This window comes from Glycine soja, chromosome 16 (assembly GCF_004193775.1).
Source record: "Glycine soja cultivar W05 chromosome 16, ASM419377v2, whole genome shotgun sequence".
In the NCBI taxonomy this organism is placed as follows: Eukaryota; Viridiplantae; Streptophyta; class Magnoliopsida; order Fabales; family Fabaceae; genus Glycine; species Glycine soja.
The window spans coordinates 28,589,069-28,610,321 of record NC_041017.1 but is presented as its reverse complement, the minus strand read 5'-3'; the positions used below and the strand labels follow the sequence as shown (position 1 = coordinate 28,610,321).

Here is a 21,253-nt window from a genome sequence, read left to right as displayed (position 1 = left end):
TGTAGGTGGCATAGGTGTGCAGTCAATACTAACACACTTTTGCTAATTTCGCTCCTATTTGCAGATCAATGCTATCACATGACATGTTACACATCCACTCATGCAGTCAATTTACCACATCAAATGACAATTTTATTTTTGATCCCAAATCCAAATACTTATCATATTTACTTTGCACCAAATAGGAGCAAGAATGCTATCATGTTGATTAAAATGATATAAAAACACCCATTTTGACAGATCACATCTCAATGAAATCAAATAAGAATAGATATAGGGGGAGGTGGGAGGCATTTTGAAGAGTGGAAAACAATATTGAAAGTAAATGGAATCAAAACATACATCTGTCTTATTATGGAGATCTCTATTCTAGTCTGGATTGAGCATATAACTAAAAATAATGAAGGGCTAAGGAAAGTTCGACTGACTTTCTTCCTGGATAGCCTCAATTTTATAATGTAAACATAAATAGAATCACTTGAGCAAGCCAAAGCGGCAGCTGTGTACTAACATTACCCACCCGGACTTCACAGTAACATTCACAATCTGTGGCATCCAACAGGAAAATTTATTAGTCAGCCCTGGATTGGCCAGCACGAGAAGAGAGGATGATGCCAACAATGAGACCGTATAATGCCAACGCCTCAGCAAAAATGAGGATGAGTATCATTCCAACAAAAAGCTTTGGCTGCTGAGCATTTGCTCTGCAAAAGAGTTACCGGCATGTCATATTCAATTTGTCAAAAAAAAAACTTAAATTACTATTAGTAAATTCATAATCAACAGGAGTGAACTAAAAATGCATCACGATGTGTCACCTAAAACTAACCAAATCGAACTTTTCCAAACTAGAGATACTATACTATCATTTCAGGATCTGAAGAAACCAACAATCTTTCTTGCATGGAGTAAATAAGCGAGATTACAGTTCTGAACTACTTTTGGCTGTCCATGCATTTTATCACAATAAAATAAAGACAAGTAAACATCCTTCTTCCACACTAGGTAATCATTTATCTTCAACAGACAAGGCACTAATTAGTATAACAATCAAAATTCTCATAAATTGCTTAACCCTGCATTTATTCAGCCCAATTATATGATAAAGCACTCTTGAACAGTTTCACCTCATTCTTCATCTCTCCAAAAGTATTACAATATTTGAAAGGCCATTATGATTTTGGATTCACTAATAATTCAACAATTGCAGCATATAGAATACACAATTGACAATATATATATATATATGTGTGTGTGTGTGTCTGTACCAAAGCAGGGACACGTTACACAAAGATGAGTAAAAAAACGTCTTACTGAACAAAGCATTGAAAATTTGAAAACAACAGTAGCAGTACTAACTACAATGATACTAGAAGTAGAATTAGCAATAGCAAGTTTGGGACTTGTAATAAAATCAATAATAGACATCAATATGTGTTCATTCCTAAACACTTTTGAAGAGGTTAAATGGTTAACCTTTTAATGATTGCTTCTTGATTTCTTCATTATAGTCCTGTAAGTTGTAAACTTGCAACCACACAAAATATTCTCTAAAACTAAGCACGTGTTTGGTTTTAGATTGGATTCTCCAGAAGCACATTGAATTACCAGTTAACATGATTTGAGATAAATATTCACGTTTAGTTTCACGATGAACAATTGATTCTATATCCAAAACTGAGTACGTGTTTGGATGAGCATTAGCAAAATTGATTTTGAATGGAATTCATTTTGGTTACAAATTAATTTTGAAGTGATGTGATTTATATTTGAATGTTTTTATTATAAAATCAAGTTAGGAGTAAAACTCGGTATAAATTTTTTTATCTAACGCAACAAGCTACTCAAAGTTGCTTCAATTCAGAATCAATTTTGAAATCTTCTCTGATGTGAAACCAAATATGTAAAAATTCATCTAAAATCAATTTTGGATTTGGAATAAATTCTCTAATGTGAAACCAAACACGCATTGATTTTGAGTTGAAACAACTTAAGGGAACATTTGCGTGTTGGATTGAAAAACTTACAACGAGTTTTGCTATTAACTTGCTAGAATAAAAACATCCAGACATAAATGACACCACTTTAAAATCAATTTAAACCCAAATAAATTTTGCAAATTCAATTTCATCAAAATCAATTTTGCCAAAGCTCATTCAAACACACACTCAACCCATCAACCAAACAACAAGCAAGCAACATTAATGAAAACATAAAGCAGCAGCAACAATAACTCGAAGCATGATTAAATTTAAATGATGAATACCTAACACCGGCATCGCCAACGATGCCGATGGCCATGCCAGCGGAGAGGCCAGCGAGGCCACAAGCGAGACCTGAAGAGAGGTGGGCGTAGCCGTCAAAAAGATAGTACGATTTGGCCTTAGGGTTAATGCCCGTACTTATGATAACCGCAATGATCAAACCGTAGATACCCAACACACCAGCCATCACAACCGGCACGATCGATTTCATCACCAGCTCCGGCCTCATCACGCCCATCGACGCAACCCCGACGCCGCTCTTCGCGGTTCCGTACGCCGCTCCCATACCTGAAAAAACAAAAACGACACACGGTTTCAGATAAAACGACGCCGGTTTCGGAAATTGTAAAAAAAAAAAAAAACTCTTTGATTTGATGAGTTAGTTACAGGAAAAAACGAGGGCAGCGGCGGCTCCGAGGAAGCCAAAGAAAGGTGCGGTTTCGTCGCCGCTGAAGGCAGCCATTTTGTGTTTGTTTGGCGAGAAACGGAGATCTGTTGCGGTTGTTTCTTCTTTGATCGGTGGTTGCTCTGTGTTTTTTACTTCTCCCTTTGTCTGCCTTTTTGGCCTTTTGGTGGGCAATGTTTTTTTTTTTAATAAATAAATAAATAAAATTATTAATTATTTTTTAATTAAATATTTGGAATTTGTTAAATTTTGATTATACATAATTATAATAAAATATATTTTTTTATCTAAACATCCTGAGATTTATGATTTTGATCCATGAACTTATCAATAAGAGTTCAAGGTCCTCAAACTTTTTTTTCATCTTAGAGTTTAGTCATTTTCATCTTTTGTTTTTATTATTATTTTATTTTATTACTCTTTTTTCTACTAAAAATTGTATTGATTAAGGGTATTCAAAAGTATTAATAATATGTGGTAGCTTTATCTGTCACAAAATGCAATAAATGAAAAAATAAAATCATTCAACTTAATTACATCTTAATCAGAGACATATAACCAACGTAAGAATTAACCAAAATAAAAAATATAAATTATTCAAATATCATATTATTCCAAAATCAAAATAAGAGTGAGATAACTTATTTTAGTTTATGAATCCTAAATTTGGAACCCTAGCACGCGGAGGCCGTAGATTTGGGCGTTAGCGCTGCGTTTTCTGGATCCAGGACCCAAGCAAGAAATCCACGTTTGGATTGGCATCTTTGTCATCGTCGAGGATGCCGCAAGAATCTACGACAACGCGTGAGTTCCTTTGTGCCAAGGCCAAAATCAATTTTTCGACTACCTTAGAGCTTAACATAATACAAAGTCCTTGAACACCCCCCTTTGTTTTTTTTTTTAATAACTAGTTTTTAACTCGTGTATGCACGGTCGATTTCACGTTAGCTTAGAGAGCAAGTCAAATAAATTTTATAAGTTATTATTAATTATAATATATATATATATATATATATATATATATATATATATTAGTTAAATGGAATTTATAGGTTAATAGTTAAAATGAATATATAATATATTTATAAGATAAAAGTAAAAAAAAAAGACTGTACGTATTTTTTTATAAAAGTCTTTCTATTTTATTATAACATATTTTTTATATTAGGACTCAATTTGTTTGATTTTATTTAAAAAATTATTCTCATATGCCATATATTATATTAAATTACTTTTTAATAAGTTTACACAAATAAATGTATAAAACATATCCAATGAAATATTATAATTGTGTATCATATGTTATATATAATTTTTGTTTGCATTAAATGTAAAGAATACATTCTTGTGAAATTTTTAGAATTTTTTTTTTAAAATAGAATAAGAGTGTATATTTTCATAAAAATTTATCTCACCTGTATCATATATTATATATAATATGTAAGTTTAGTTTAAATAAATTAAAAAATATATATAAAAATATTTCTACTGAATTAAGTGTATTATTTGTATGACAATATTAAAAGAGAAATGACTCTCCCAATATTTAATCTCATTAAGTTTGGTTGGATATCTTCTTTGGTTGGTCATATCTTTATGTTATGTAGGATGGATAACTTTTGTTTCATTGTATAGCTCCAAAGTAACATGTATGCTTTGATGAATTGGTGTTGCATAAATTTCATATTTACAGTGGAAAATAGATTATACATTCATTCTATATGACTGAGTTATAGATAAGAAATTGACATATTTTGATATGCATTAATTTGATGTTCACAGTTGACTTGCTTACCCTTTGAATGATGAGTGGACATGATTTTTCTAATAGTCATAGTGTGTGTTTTGATAGTACCAAAAAAATAATAGATTGACAAATTAGATACAATATGTTCCAAAATTACCCGTTGATTAAGATAAATGAATATACCATTCTTTAAATCTCAAGATCTGTAAAAATTAGATTTTTTTACATGAGTGGTATAAGAATGTATAAGAGTGTGAGATAGGAAATAAGAAAAAAAAAAAATACTCCCCTGGCAAAGTGCAGTTGCTTCTAGTCAAAATTATAGTACACCATCATCCAAAATGTAGTTACATGTAGATTCAAACAAATTTTTTTAAAAAATCTAGCATAACTAAATTAGCATTGAATACATTATAATTGCTAAAGGAAAAAGGGGTCGTATATAGATATTATATATACCTTGACAAGATTTGTAAAACCTACTTAAAAACTACATTGGTGACAAATGTCAAGCTTTTTTTGTCTTTATCATCATGTATTAAAGATTTTAAACCATTCTTTGATTTGACTCTTAATAGTGCAACATATAATTGAGCAAGACTAAACATTGGTTTAGGTAAGTAAGGTCCAACAGTAGATAATGACTAGTCTTGAGACTTATTAATTGTCATTGCATAAGAGAACATTACTAGAAATTGCCTCCTTAAAATCTTAGAGGGCCAAGGTGATTGAGAAAGAGACATAGATATTCTGGGAATATATACATTGTTTCCTATATTTTATCCAACAATAATTTTAGTTGCAATGACATGATTGGCTAGTCTTATAACAATTAATCTAGTCCCATTACAAAGCCCTACACTTTGACCTAAGTTTTTTAACGACATAATTGGTGATCCAACCTTAAGTTTTATAGAATGATTGGATAGGCCAGATGTTGTTATCGTCCCTTTTACAATAAATTGGATAGTCATCTACATCCAGAAGAGTACGGGGTTGAAACTTTTTGGGATAGAAACAACTACACTTTCCTTAATTCATGCATGGAGACCCTTTCCCTAAATTTCCACATGGACCGTGAACCTTATGGTTTTGTACAAATCTATATAGTTCATGATCATTTTCATGTGAATGTATCTCTACTGATATAATACGTAAATGTCATCTGGAGATGAATATTTATTACTGGGGTGTAAGAACAAAAATAAATGAACGTAAGTAAGACCACAATTTTGAAACTTTATTGTATACATGTCTAATATCCCAAAAGAAAAAACTATATTAATAGTCATTAATCAAAGTGTAAGTTTCCTTTTTCATATCTCATTGAGCATAGTTCATGTCTTATTTTTTGAAAGTGGAAGAAAATAATATGATTGTTTTCATATTTTAGTTACTTTTAATTTTGAATCTTTTGCATTAAAAGAGGCCCCCCTTTGCCAAACTTATATATCAATATTCTAATCTATTTTCAATTGATTTATATTAAGTTAACTAATAATAAACTTTATAAAATGTAGTTAGATTACACTATCTATTGTCCAAATCACTAATACATTTCTACTTGATTTGAAATGCGCTTCAAATTGTTATCGTATCTATGATGAATTTATACTAATGAATTGATTGCATTGCTATCAATCCTATTGGCAGTTGAAAATTATATACTAACAAACCAACAAAATGCTCAACCTCATTCCAAGCTCATAATTTGTTTCTAATTCATTGACTAACTCTTTATTTAAAATTCATATGCACAACTCAACATAATTGATACAATTTATAGTAATTCATATGTGCTATGTCCATAGAGCAAAATACAGTAACATTTCATGGACCAGAATTAGACATCCTACAAGAAAACAAACTTGTCAAAGAGTATTTATATGTCTTGCAAATAAGTTGAGGTATTGCTAGTTGGTATAATGTTGTATTGGTCTACTTATCTAGGCTGTAGAGTTGGACCTTCTTTCCACTTAGGGGTCCCGTCTTAGCAAAGCCTCGTCTTATTTTCATTGGACTTGTCAATGGAAATCACTTTGTGCAGGTATATAATATCTACTAAAGATACCATTTTACTTTTGTAAGCTAATATTTATTTTTTTCGCTAACTTCATCTTTTGTATGTATGATAGTGAACTTTTTTTAAAGGATTGTTATCCTTTGCCTCTTGTTGTACCACAATGAAGAAACTATTGCACACTTGAAGCTTGTTCATGACAAAAGCTTTCAACTCAATACAATTTCAATTAGTTAGAGGATCTCAATATGTAGTAGACCTCTCTAAGGATTGAAATATATAGTGTTAATATGTAGTGTAGAACTTTCTTGAAATATGTAGTAGACGTTTCGTTCCTAGCAAACATTGAATGTGTATCCCATTATTTTTATGGATGTGAACCTCAATATGTAGTTGACATTTCTATGAAATTGTATACTATATATGTCATTTTTGTAGACTTTTAAGAATTCTGAGAATTAAAAATACATAACAGTAGTATGATTCTATTATGCACAATGTATAACACAATCACACTTTTGTTGTAAATTTTTTAAGGAAAAATTACTAAACGGAAGTGTGATTCCATTGTTTAATGTATAACAAAATCACGCTTTCGTTGTACATTTTTTTCTAGAAAAAAATATGTAAAACGAAAGTGTGATATTGCTACACATCATACAACGGAATCATACCTTCATTGTACTGTCATCTTTTAATCCTCCCTTGCACAACAAAATTATAATTCCATTGTGCATTTTTTCCCCATACTAAGATGCGCTACGGAATCATGATTCTACTGCATAACAGAGGGTGTTAAAATTATGCACAAGGAATCACGATTCTATTTTACATTTACACAACAAAGTTACGATTCTGTTATGTACAATTTTTGCACCCCTATGATGCAGTGGAATCACGATTCGGTAATGTTTTTTGAGGATGGATAATTTTGAAAAATTGAAGGATTGTAAGAACCAATAACAAAATTCATTGATAGCAACTCCCGCCACTTGAAAGTACTGGTGTATATCTTGTGCTGTAGTATATCGTATGTCTTACATCGTCATGTTCCCAGAGATAATTCAAAGATCCTTGATTCTCCTCTGTAAAAGAATAATTATTCTATCATATAGAAGATTATTAACTTATATATCAGTATATATATCCTAACTCATCTTATCATTTCAAAACCTAAAAAAGCTTATAAAAATAAGAAGACCTCATGTATTAAGTACCACCTCTACCTAGCCACCATATCTCTTTCACCTTTCACTAACTTAATTATGGAGTCTTTAAAGTGACCTCTTCCCATTTTTGTCAGACTAACAACTCACACTATGGAATTAGTTTGCTGGAAACTGACAAGAAGACTTGCTGGTGACACGTGTGAGCTAACTTTGCCTTCAAACAATGTCAAACTTTATTTATAGTGTAATAAATGTTAAGTCTTCAAAGACTTTTTTGTTTTTAAGAAATAAAGAACACTATTAAGTATTTAAATATAACCGTTGTTGCTTTAATAAATTTTGAACACAACATAGATCATTTTAAATTATTATTAATCATATTTGTGCGTGTTTTGAACACCGAATAAACCAACGATCATAAGAACCTCTATTTGTTACCAACAAACCTAATAGACTAATTAATACATTATGAGTTTTAATGCTTCACAGCTAGTGCAGTTTGATATTATTGGTTCAAATCACTCTGACACTGCAAAGCAAGATCAAAGCTAGAAAGGAAGGATATAATCACACACACAGACACAAGGCACAAAAATTGAATGTTGTTATTACTTTTCTTCTCTCAATATTGGCTCTGTACATTACACTACTCTCTCTCTGCCTATGACAAACATGTAAGGGATATATATAGCAGTAACCCTAGCAGTTATAACATATATGGCAGTTAAGGCAGTTACAAAAACAGAAAATTAGAGGCACCAATACAACAATCTCCACCTTGACTCTACATTTCTAAGAGCACTAATCTCAGCCAAATCCTACCAAGCCTAAGCACTTCTCAAATTTATCCCTTGGCAGGGATTTAGTTAACATATTAGCTGGATTGTCTTTAGATGCAATCTTCACAATTTTGATTACTCCTGATTCCACCACTTCATGAATGAAATAAAGCTTTATATCAATGTGTTTGGTCCTTGTATGGTACATATGATGATTGGCCAAATGAATAGCACTTTGGCTATCACAATGTATCTGGATAGTCTCTTGTTCAATCCCCAATTCATGCAACATCCCTTTCAGCCATATACCTTCCTTCACTCCTTCAGCCAAGGCATTATACTCAGCTTCAGTGGTGGATAGAGCTACAACTGACTGGAGGTTTGATTTCCAGCTAACTGCAGTTCCAAACAAAGTAAACATATATCCTGACAATGATTTCCTTGTGTCCAAGCACCCTGCAAAATCTGCATCCACAAACCTTTCAATCACTGTTCCATCTTGAGAGTTTTTCTGATACAGTAAGCCTGAGTCCAAAGTTCCATTTATATATCTCAATATCCACTTTAAAGCCTCCTAGTGTGCTTGACCAGGTTCCACCATGAACCTGCTGACAACACTCACAACATGAGCCAAGTTTGGTCTTGTACAGACCATTCCATACATGATGCTTCCAACCCCACTAGTGTAGGGAACTACATCCATCTTCTTCCTATCATCATCTGATATTGGACCTTGGCTTTTCGAGAGCTTCATGTGTTGCCACAAAGGTGTGCTCACAGGTTTGGACTGATGCATCCTAAACCTCTCCACTACTTTCTGCATATAGGCTTGTTGGGATAATAGCAAAGTTCCTTTCAGCTGATCTCTTTTAATATCAACACCAAGGATTCGTCTAGCTTCCCCAAGATCCTTCATCTCGAATTCTGAGTGCAGCCTTGACTTTAGGTCATTGATCATACATTTGTTGCAGCTAGCCACCAAGATGTCATCTACATACAACATGAGATATAGATAACCTCCTGGTGCAGAACATAAACACAGTTATCATAGCTGCATCTCTTGAACTCCATCTTTATCAAGAAATCATAAAATTTCTTGTACCATTGCCTTGGGCTTTGTTTCAGGCCATATAAGGATTTTTGCAGGAGGCTTACCCTATCATCCACGGCAAAACCTTTTGGTTGCCTCATGTAAATGGTTTCCTCCAAGTCTCCATGTAAGAAGGTCATCTTAACATCCAATTGTTCCAGTGTAGCTTGAATTGGTTTGCAATTGACATCAAGATTCTGATAGAGCAGTGCTTTACCACAGGTGAAGATATCTCATTGTAATCCACACCTTCAACTTAAGTAAATCCTTTAGCCACCAACCTTGCTTTGTATCTTGTTTTCTGAACCCCTGGAATTTTACATTTCCTTTTGAAGATCCACTTGCAGCCAACTACCTTCTGTCCCTTAGGTAGTTCCATAAGCCTTCAGGTATTGTTCTTCCTAAGTGCCTCAAGTTCTTCTTCCATTGCATGAAGCCAAAGTTGTCTCTCCTCACTTTCATGTGCCTCCTTGAAATTCCTTGGTTCTGTTGATCCTTCAATTTCCTCTGCTGCTGTTAAAGCATAGCAGATGAGATCAGCTTGACCAAGCTTTCTGTTTGGTTTAGGAATTCTGTCTGACAATCCCAATGCCATGCACCTTGCAAGCCTTGTTGTTCCCAAGAAGTATCGTTCCATGCTCCTTTTGTTCAAGATCCTCAAAGTAATCCTTTACAGGACACATATGGTATGTGCACCCTGAGTCCATGACCCAACTCTTCTGTGAATCATCAGATGAAGCCACTAAGACCCCAACAGATTCATATCCTTTAGAAGCTTCTGCAACATCTGCAGTTTCAATAACCCAAGAGGTCTTGGTACCTTTCTCAGGGTAGTGCTTCTTGATATGACCAACCTTTTGACATTTGAAACATCGGGCCTGCTTCTTGGTTTTAGGCCTTGACTTCTTCCATTTACCTTCTCCCTTCTTGCCTTTTCCCTTCATTGCTGCTAGACTAGATGACACCTCCTCTGTAATCTTTGAATCTTGGAGTTTCTGGAATTCTTTGGTTCGAATTGAGGTGACCACCTCCTCTAAGGTAATTAGTTGATCCTTCCCATATAGAAGAGCATCTCTAAAGTGCTCGGAGGTCTTAGGTAAAGCATTTAGAAGAATGACAACTTTATCTTCATCTTCTAGTTTCACCCTGATATTCTCAAGATCATCAATGTTCTTGTTGAATTCTGCGAGTTGTTCCTTTATCATTCTTGATTCCGCCATCTTGAATGAATAGAGTTGTTGTTTGAGACACAACCTATGGGCCAAAGACCTGGTCATGTACAGTGATTCCAGCTTTGCCCATATCCCAGCCGTAGTTTTCTCCTTTGCAATCTCCCTTAGTGCCTTATCACCAAGACACAGTATGATTGCACTTCTGTCCTTGTTAATCATACTCTTCTTCTCTGCATGCGTCAAGGTTGGCGGCATGTTCGACTCCCCTCTCAACACTTCATCACATCCTTGTTGAATCAAGATTGCTTCCATCTTGATCTTCCATAGCTCGAAGTCATTGGAGCCAGAGAACTCCTCAATGTCAAACTTCATTGCCATTTCTTGAATGATCTTGTTAACCTTTGCCTCCCCACAGACGGCGCCACTTGTTAGTTCAAATCACTGTGACACTGCAAAGCAAGATCAAAGCTAGAAAGGAAGGATATAATCACACACATACATAAGGCACAAAAACTAAATGTTGTTATTACTCTTCTTCTCTCAATATTGGCTCTGTACACTACACTCTCTCTCTCTCTGTGCCTATGACAAACATGTAGGGGATATATATAGTAGTAATTCCAACCATTATAACATTCATGGTAGTTAAAGCAGTTACAAAACAGAAAATAAGAGGCACCAATACAACAAATATATTATTTTGTATGAAAGGGATGAAAACGAAACTCTTTTTCATCATTGAATTCATCTAAACTTACTGTGAACAAAATAAACATTTACAACATAAAATAAATAAATAATAATTTTTTTTTACTAAGGTCAAAATATTGTTACCATTGGCTGAGTTCTAATATAATGTTTATCCTGAGCGTCATCACGTATTTCGAACCGTCACATTGAAGAACTAGCATTCGCTACACGTTTATTTCAGATATGGTATGGGGTCGAAAATATGTACGAAAAAGTGCAATAGAAGCATCCACGATCGATATGATTATAAATAGGCATTAGCATTTTGTTGTGCCAGTATAATTATTCTTTCAACGTGTTTTTATATTCAAGCCGACTCTACGTTTATTTAAGTATTATTTTTTGTTAAAATAATATGGATGAGTTGGATGTTGAGAGCTTACCAAACTCATCAATCATAAATAGCTGCTCTGAATTTGTGGGTTTGAATATGCGGTGCAGAGTTGGTTGGTACGTAGCTTTTATGGTGGAAGTGTGTGCACTTTGTTGCTGCATTGGTCATTAAAACTGTGTTGATGTTTTTCAGCTTCTCATTTTAGCTAGCTATATATGTAACTCGTAGGGGCTTGTATGAATAATCAGTTTTATCATGAACAATATTTTAATCTTTTTAAAATATTAAATAAATATAAAAATAAGAAGGAATTACAATAGAATATTAGGTCAGCAGAACATATCTTCGGATATATATATATATATATATATATATATATATATATATATATATATAAAAAGATTTTTAGAAGATAATGGCCGGTTAAAGAAGAGAAGGCTGAATCAAATAAAAAAAGATAAGTTGGTTACACACTAAATAATAGAGAGAAATAAGAACAAAAATCCAGAAGAAATCCATAAAAATCACACTTACAACCAAAAAAAGGACTCGGGAGTAAAAATTCCTTTTTGCACAAACCTGTTACATATTGGTAAAATTTCATACATTCTAGACAAGTAAAAAGTCATCTTAAGAGATTTTACATCATTTTATAATGGGTATGACATTTGCTTATGAATATAAGATACACAATCCTCTCACTCTCTTTTTATATTTTCCTTTACTTTTATCAAGTTTGTGTTTCCGCAATCGAAGTTTTGTGTCCAACATTCGTGTTTTTCTCAATTCTTTTTTTTTCTTATATATAATGTGACACTATTTGTTTGAGTACATAGGAGTAACAAATATGATATTAGGAAGGTTAGTTTTGGTTTTAAGTTTTTTTCTCTTTTATTCTTTTTTAATATTTGTTTCATATTGTGCTATGATATATGTATGACGTGTTGCAGGACCTCAATGATTGAGAGTTTCACTTCAGTTTTTAGTTTGTTTATTTATGAAATAATAATAAAAAGATTAAAATTGTACATCATTTTATTTGGATTGTTGTATGTGTAGTAATATACATAAGGTTAGGATCTAGGATGCAACCATTATGTTTTCTTAATTCATTGCAAAAATAAAAAGAGTTTCTAATTTTCTATCTTTTGATAATTCATGTTGTTTATAATATATATTTGCAACATCAAATAAAAAATAATCTGTTTTTACTTCATGCAATGGTTTGATAATATTAATTTATAGCAATTCTACTTTTAATATTTTCAAATCATAAGAGTTTATAGAATAATAAATTGCTATCATAAGCTCTTGGGTTAGAGTAAATTGTAAAAATAAAAATTTCAAAAATAATATTTTATTAAAATAAACAATAATTTATGATGTTAATTGAATAATAATTTTATCTTTAATGTTATGAATTGTGAGGATTTGATGATTAGTCATTTGCTAGCTTAAATTCTTGTGTTAAGTTTTAATAAAGTATAAGAACAAAGAGTTTTTTTATAATAAGATTCAAGAATACGTTTTTTAGACTAAAGTAAATATTTATAAAATTATTGATGTTGTGCAATTAATTAGAAGTACCGTTTTCTACTAACATTATAGAGCGCTAATATTTTTTCTAAGTGTAATAGACTCTCAAACTCATTTCTAATTTCAAAGATTCTTTTTAAGGATTTTCTAATACTTTTCCATTATTTAAAATGTTAGTAAAGACTCCATTTTAAATAAAATTTTATATCATCCCATCATTATCCGGACTGCGATAGCTTCATCTAGAATATCTTTCTCTACGCACAGTTTCTGTATAGATTAAATTCTAGAGGGCTCCCTGCCATTTTGCTTATGTCGAATAGATCTTTTTTCTTATTAAAAAAAAAAAAACTTACCCAACATAAGACATTTCTCAATGTTTTGATAAGTGTTTAGAGAAGTACTTGTAAATCCTTTACTAACAAAGTTTTTATATCCACAATGAAATTTGGAAGTACAACTTTGTGGGCTTTATGCTTATTTAAGTATAAAGCAAATTTTAAATATATTTTCAAAATTAATAAAAATATTAAGATTAAGAAAATTCAATTTATCAAAAAATTTAATTTTTCAAGGTTATTATTTTAAGTACATAAAAGGATTAATAAAAAAGTAAAATATTATTAATTTTCTTTATATTGATGTAATTACATGCACACGTAAGTGATGAAGGAGAAAAACCAGAAGTAGAGAGAAAATAATGGATGCAATATAAGTGACATGACGAGTAGAAAGGAAGATCAAAAAAGAGAAAAAATTGAAAATCATATAGAAGAAAAAGTCAATTAATATTTAATTTTTTCTTATAAATTATAATAGAGAAATGGTAGGAATATATTTTCAATGAAATTGAAAATGCTAGAAACATATTCTTTGACACACTCTTTTTTATTGATTAAAATGTATTAAAAATAACAAAATTTTATAAATCCCACGTCATATTTTTAATGATTCTTTCTTTTATTTGTGAAAGTATGTTCCATCACTCGTTATAATAATATGGTGACTTTTACAACAAAGATAGCCAAGCCATAAAAAAACAGATTGTGTAATTTACCAAATTGACAAAATTTTCAAATTTCTTTCTTCCTTAGAAAAGTGTGAATGTGAATGATAACTTTGATTCATGTAATTCAATTCTTTTCTGAATTTTAAAGAGCAAGGTACAAACTTTCCACCAAATAAGAAGATAAAAAAAATCGATGACGAGACTAAAAATAACAATGGATAAGGTCTAAGTAAATATAGTATTCAATTTTTTTCAAGTTAAAATAGCATTAATTACTATATTTTAATCATGTCCTTATTTTTATTTAATTCTTAAATATTTCTTGCACATGTCATAAATGCCACTGAGAGTACCCATAAAAAAATAAATTACAAAAAGAAAATTATTGAATGTGTGAATTAATTAATACTGGATTATTTTAATTTAATTAGTGATTTTGCGTTATGTAATTTATTAAATATTAAAAGGAAGAATTTTATTGTTAACCGTAATCTTTGTCGACTCAATAAATAAGAAATACACTTATAAGAAAGAAGCAGGAATAAAGGTAAAATTAAGAAATCAAAATATTTTTTTATATAAATGAGAATATTAATTATATATTTTAATTAATCAATTTTTCACGTGGACAAAAGAATGTAGTATTAATTAGGGCAAGTATTTACTAACTAGATTCCTTTTTTTAATTAATACACTTAAGAATGTACTTACTTCAAGTACAATTATTGTTAAACTTAATATACTTAATAACATTTTACGGACATTAAATTAATTAATCTAACCCTTAAAATTAAATTTTTAAGTAAATAAAAATCAACTGACACTTCATTAGTTAATTTTATTTTAAAATGTATAATTAATAATTAATTTTTTACAATACAAGTAAATGTAATTACATTTTTTATCAATGTTTAATTTATCTAAAATTTAATATACATAACAATCAAGATGATATCACTCATATATTTCAATAGTTAAATTTGTTAAATTTATATTTTATAAAATAATATTAAGTGAATTAAGTGTTCAAACCTATTCTTAACCTAATTGAGTTTTTTTTCCTATTTTTTATTTTTAAAATGTATCAAGACTTGAACATATGACTAACTTTTAAAACTTGTTAGTCAATAGATCTTGTCGCATTTATAATATTATTCAAAGATAGAAAAAAATATACTCTTCACTTCCTTTTTTTCTTTATCAAGCTTCGTTCTTTTAAGAATAAACCATCCATTTGGTCATGAAAGTATCACCTCTCTCCTAAATATACAATCCTTGAATTAATAAAATTATATAAATAGTTTGTAAAGTATAAAAAAATCATGCTCTCTTTCAAAAAAAAAAAATCATGCTACATAATCTTTCAAATATTGAAAAATCATTTAAATTAGTCTCTCAACATTAAATATATTAACATAAAGATTACATTAATAAATATTTAATACTTTAGGGATTACTTATATAATTTCATTACTTCAAAAACTATTAATAAGAGGATAATACTTTAAAAATTATATTGATGATTTATTTATTATTTTCATCTATATTGAGCTCTTTAATTCAATTCATCCTTTTAAGAAAATAAATTTCATTTATAATTATAAAATAAACCATAAAATATGTGAAAGTTACTAGGTCTCCTAATATAATAACTCTAGGATCATTTAAAATGATGTATTTTTTCACCTTAAAATATGAAATGTGAGACCTAACTCAATCTCAAAAACTAATTTAAGGGGTGAGGATTGCCCCTTACTTATATATTCTAATGTGAGATTACTTTTAACCGATGTGGGACTTGAATTATTTTCAACAAAAATTTATCTATGAACCTTTTTTTTACAAATAGGTAACGTTATATTTGACTGAATTGTTATACTGTTTTTCTTTGCCATTACTAAAATGGCATACGTTTAGCACGTTCACATCTTAAGTTACTAACTGCTCACATTCACATTACATATGCTCGTTTGGAAGGGAATTTTTGTTGCCTAAAACTGTGATCAGCACTTGTCTGAGGCACTTTTGCCCGTACCAAAAATTTATCCCTTCATCTGAATACTGTGTGAATGAGCATGTCATAGCAAAATTGAAGATTGGTGGGTCTCCTTCACTTATATATTCTTCAATTTACTCATTTCTATTCGGTCAGACTTCACATTCACACTTGTACTTCAAGTAAAATATAAGTTGATTTAATTATTCCCTTTGCTTTGATGAGGATTTAATATTTAAATCTTTCAAGTTTATCTAGCAGTTAGTATGACTTGAATCACAATGACATCTTGAGAAACTCGTTGAATGAGAAGAAAGAAATCACGTCTAGGATATAAAAACTTTAACTGTTAGTTTCTTACAATTACATTCGAGATATGAAAAATTACATCCAAGATGTGAAACTAAACAATAAGCACACTAATTGTAATTTAGTTTTAATTGCGTTACTGGAATGGCAATGTGTGTTGCAAACGGCAAAATTGCCCAGTACAATCATATAGCACATGTTTTATCCCATTTTGTTATAGCTTAGTCTTAGTTCTTTGATTGTTCTATCACTTTGCCATCTTGTAATTAACAAAGACATACTATTTCTGCAGTTAAGCTATCAACCTCATGAAGCAGTAAATGATCTTCATTACCTATGGGTGACAAGTCTTGGCAAGAAAGTTCTATGACCATAAATTTATCACGATGAAAGTAGAAAAAGAAAAGGTAACTCAAGGTGAATTATACCTTTTTGACAAAGTAGCATAAAAGAAAATTTCCTAAATCCTAATCAATGGAAAAAAAATTGCATCTATAACTAAAAGAGGCAATGTGTGTACAGGAGAAGCAACACGGGATCTATGTAGTCAATTCCAAACGCGTTACCATCGATTTGAATTGGACCCCCCACTGAACCCTTAGAAAATTCTACTGAACAGGAGGCAGAGTAATAGGAGCTTCTTCATTGAAATTCAATCACTGTCATCTCTAAAGCATGCAGGACCCCTCTGTGACCATCATCATATATTTGCATTCTTTCTCAATCAAAGGCCCCTATTCTGCCCCAGTTATATACTTCATGCCTGGAAAGTTCTTGTTCAAATGAAATACATAACTTTCCACCATTTTCAACTTCTATACTTCTCTGTTTTCCTACACCAAATTGATGTTGGGGACAAACCAAATCATATGTGACATCTGGTAGAACCTGTGTGCTTTGTATTTTCCAGATGAATTATTAAATTTTACCACCGGATAGAAGCAGAATATGACTCTAATACCATATTAAATTTTATAGTGCAGCAAAGGCATCCGAAAAGATTCCCTTAAAAACCAATTCATAAGGGGGTGGTCTACTTAGCTATATAAACACTTATCATGTTCATGAATTACCCGATGTGGAACTATTCTTAACATGAATGAACGTTAATTTGTGAAAGGTACTCTAACAGATGGCATATGTTAAGAATGAATCCTCTCACTACTCAGTACTCAGGGCACACGTTGCAAATCTAGATATAGTGCAAAGTTGATCCCAGATGATCTGTCTAAAATTTTCAAAGTTTGATTTAGTTTCTCTAAATTTTTTTGTCGTTTTTAAACAGTATTTACTTGAAGGATTAAAAGTAATACATTTTAAAATTAAAAGGAATGAAAGACAATTTTTTTTTAAAAAAAAATTAAAACCAAACTTTGGAAATTATAAAAAGATTATAAAATATATTTTACCCCAATTTCTTATTATCAACCTCTCAGTTTGAATAAAAAAAGTTCTTAAATTTTATATTGTTCCATCCATAAAACCTTGCTAGGTATGTGCACAGACTAACATTTAAATTGTATACATGTGATATCATCGGACTCATTTCATATGTGTAATTAATTAACTTGCCAACTCAATCATTCTGTTAAATAATTTTAATAATCATCAATGGAAAGACTAGTTTGTAATAAATTTTGTACATACAGAGAGACTAAATTGTATAGAGACAACAGTTTAATTTGAGACAAAATTATCACTCTTGAGGATTAAATTGTAAATTTATTCTTAAAGTATGTCTTGAATGGAACCTTCAATTCTACCATAGTATAACACGTCTTACATCTCCTTTTAACTCCATTGGTAAACACTGGTCCCGAAGTTCTACCCCTAATACTATCGATCTCATTCTATAATCATTCTAAATATCTAGAAGAAACCTTGATCGGTACAACATTTTGTATCGATTTTCGATAACATTGGTGGAATTTTCAATCAATCCAACTTTTAAGATCCAACTGTAATAGACATTCGGAACAGGAATGCCCACTCTTGATAAACATAATGATCAATCATCACCTCATTGAATGAAAAATCACAAGGTGATTAATGCTTATAATTTCACTCCCACAAATAGTGTGGAAAAGGGCACAGAGAAATCCCATCAAGGGGGTCTAAAAATTCGTTTTAATCATAGTGTATTGAGTAACATGTTAGGGTCTGCGCTCTAGAAAGTGAACATACATGTTTTTATAGCTCGTTCAGTAAAATGAAAAATTAGCAACTATAAGGGGTGCAATCATAGTTCATGCCCCCCTTTAATGAAGCTTGTGGCTCACACCTAGATACAAACAGGGAGTGAAGTTGAAGGCTTTGGTGAACCCCATTTATCATTTTTCTTTTTTTTTTTTCTTTTTTCTAATCTTGCTTTTCATGTAAAGCTACAGAATTCAAATAATATGGTGATTTCTCTTCACCAACCACCGTCAACCATAAATTAAAATTCCATAAATAACAAAAAATAAAAGGGTGAAGTGTAATTAATTGATAGAGATACAAGGGGTTGGGAGCAGAGTCCATGTCAAAAGGGTAAAGATCCTTTAGGACCCATCGGGGATCTCCTTTAGCCGTTTACACTATGTGTTTCTGTCTACCTTTTTCTCATACCAATAGTAAAAATAATACATATATGTTTTATTTTTTTGGTTTTGCATCAAGGAAATCTCTTAGCTAATAATCGTATACTAATTCTTTCACATGATAGATCACCAAATGGATACTATCTATTGACAAAAAAAATTCAATATATACATGAATAGGAATCAAATTTCTTTAAACATGTTTAAAGTCTACTAATTGGGTCACGTTGATATACATAAATGTTTACGCAACTCATATATCTTTCCATTTTTTTAAAAGGAAGATATATATCTACCCATAAATATTAACAAGGTTGTGGGAGAAGAATGGAATTCAACAGCTGCGAAAGACATCCTTGAACAGTGGTAAAAAACATTAAATGTGACTTAAAATTCTGAATCAAGGATTAGTGCATGTTTCATTTGACGGTAAAGAATTGATTCAGTACAAAATTGATTTTGAATAAATTTTAACATGTTTGTTTGCACATTAAAGAATAATTTATAATTAATTATGAATTTAAAGTTGATTTTTAGATGAAACTATTTTAAGTAATTTTTGTGTTTGATCGAAAATTTTATATTAAATTATACTCATATACATAAATGATGTCACTTTAAAATTAATTTTATTTAAAATTAATTTTTTAATGTTCATCCAAACAAACAAATAATTTCAATATTTTATAACCGATTCAGTAGAATAAAACTTACAAAAATACCTTTTGATAAAAAAAAAAAAAACTAACTAAAAACCTAATTACAGATATTAAAAAAAAAACATGTTGACGATCTACCAACTATCTCTTGGTCTAAAATGTTGACATAGCACATGTTAGAGGAAGGGATACTTCATTGTTAATCCTAGAGGTTGACATAATGATTAGATACCTATTCTCATACATTTTAGAGATGGTCTATTTAGTAAAAAAAATTGTATTTAATCTCTATTATGTGTGAAAATCTTTCTCAAACTAGCCACAATTATAATATTATGGATGAAATTAATCTCTAATTCAATAAGTTAAAAATATCCATTACAAGAAAAAAAAAATTCATTGCTGCTTACCACACTACCATAGGTTTGGAGAAGGAACGATTATGGTGGACTCCACCAAGGGCTCTCTTCTCAGTGTCAATGATGTGGTCCGCCGCATGATTCCCGACCCACGGCCGACCGTGCACCACACTGCCGTCCTACGTGGACTAAGCCTGTCCACATCAATGTCTAAAGCGTGTGATCTAATAAAGTTGTTTAATGTATGTCATAATGTTGTTACATTACACTACATTAATTACATTAATTTATATGTACCATGTTAATTCTGTAAGTCATCAATGTTTTTGATAGATTATATAATCCATATGTCACACAGTGAGTAGGTAGATGTAAATAATAATATGACCTTTTCCCATGCGTACTTACAATTCTAGTTACTAGTTAAGTGTGTTGTAGGAGACATAAATATCGGATTATTTTTTTTATCCGTAAGGACATTGATTTAATTCTTCATTCTTAATTACTATATATTTAAAATATTATATATATGTAAGCTTCATTAATAAATCATAATGATCGCCTTTTTATTAAATGATTTTTTTATATAGAATGAATGTATCATTTATAATAAATAATCTTATTTAAGTTGAATAAAATTATTTTCGAGACAAATTTTTCTTTCTAAATATTTAATGCATCAATATACTTAGAACTTAAACTCAATACTATTAATTAAGTCATAACAATTACATACTAATTTATTTGATAAACTTAAATATAATATATCTAGATATAGTTTAAACCGTTAATGATTAACTACAAAATTTAGAAATAAATTAATGATAATGTAAATTTAATTTTTTAAAATTATTATTCTTTTTTTTTATTTATTATTTTTTTTCTTACTATGTGTAAAATAGCCTAGAATAGCAACTATTTTGGGAAGGAGGGATACCAGGTAAAAAAAGAATATATACTCCCTCCATCCCAAAATAATAGTCATCTAGGTTACACATATTAAAAAAATAATAAATAAAAGAAAGAGAATATTAATTTTATAAAATTAACCTTATATCATCATTAATTTATTTAT

General features: G+C 30.5%; 1 protein-coding gene across 1 annotated transcript; it reads right to left on the bottom strand.

Moving 5' to 3' along the window:
- Positions 1-252: 252 nt before the first annotated feature.
- LOC114388986 (V-type proton ATPase 16 kDa proteolipid subunit) lies at positions 253-2,832 on the bottom strand. Its single transcript, XM_028349544.1, has 3 exons — positions 2,652-2,832; positions 2,267-2,552; positions 253-704 (listed from the first exon to the last, which is right to left on the bottom strand). The coding sequence occupies exons 1-3, from the start codon at positions 2,725-2,727 to the stop codon at positions 572-574; spliced, it is 495 nt and encodes a 164-aa protein (XP_028205345.1). The 5' UTR covers positions 2,728-2,832; the 3' UTR covers positions 253-571.
- Between the last annotated feature and the right edge of the window lie 18,421 nt (positions 2,833-21,253).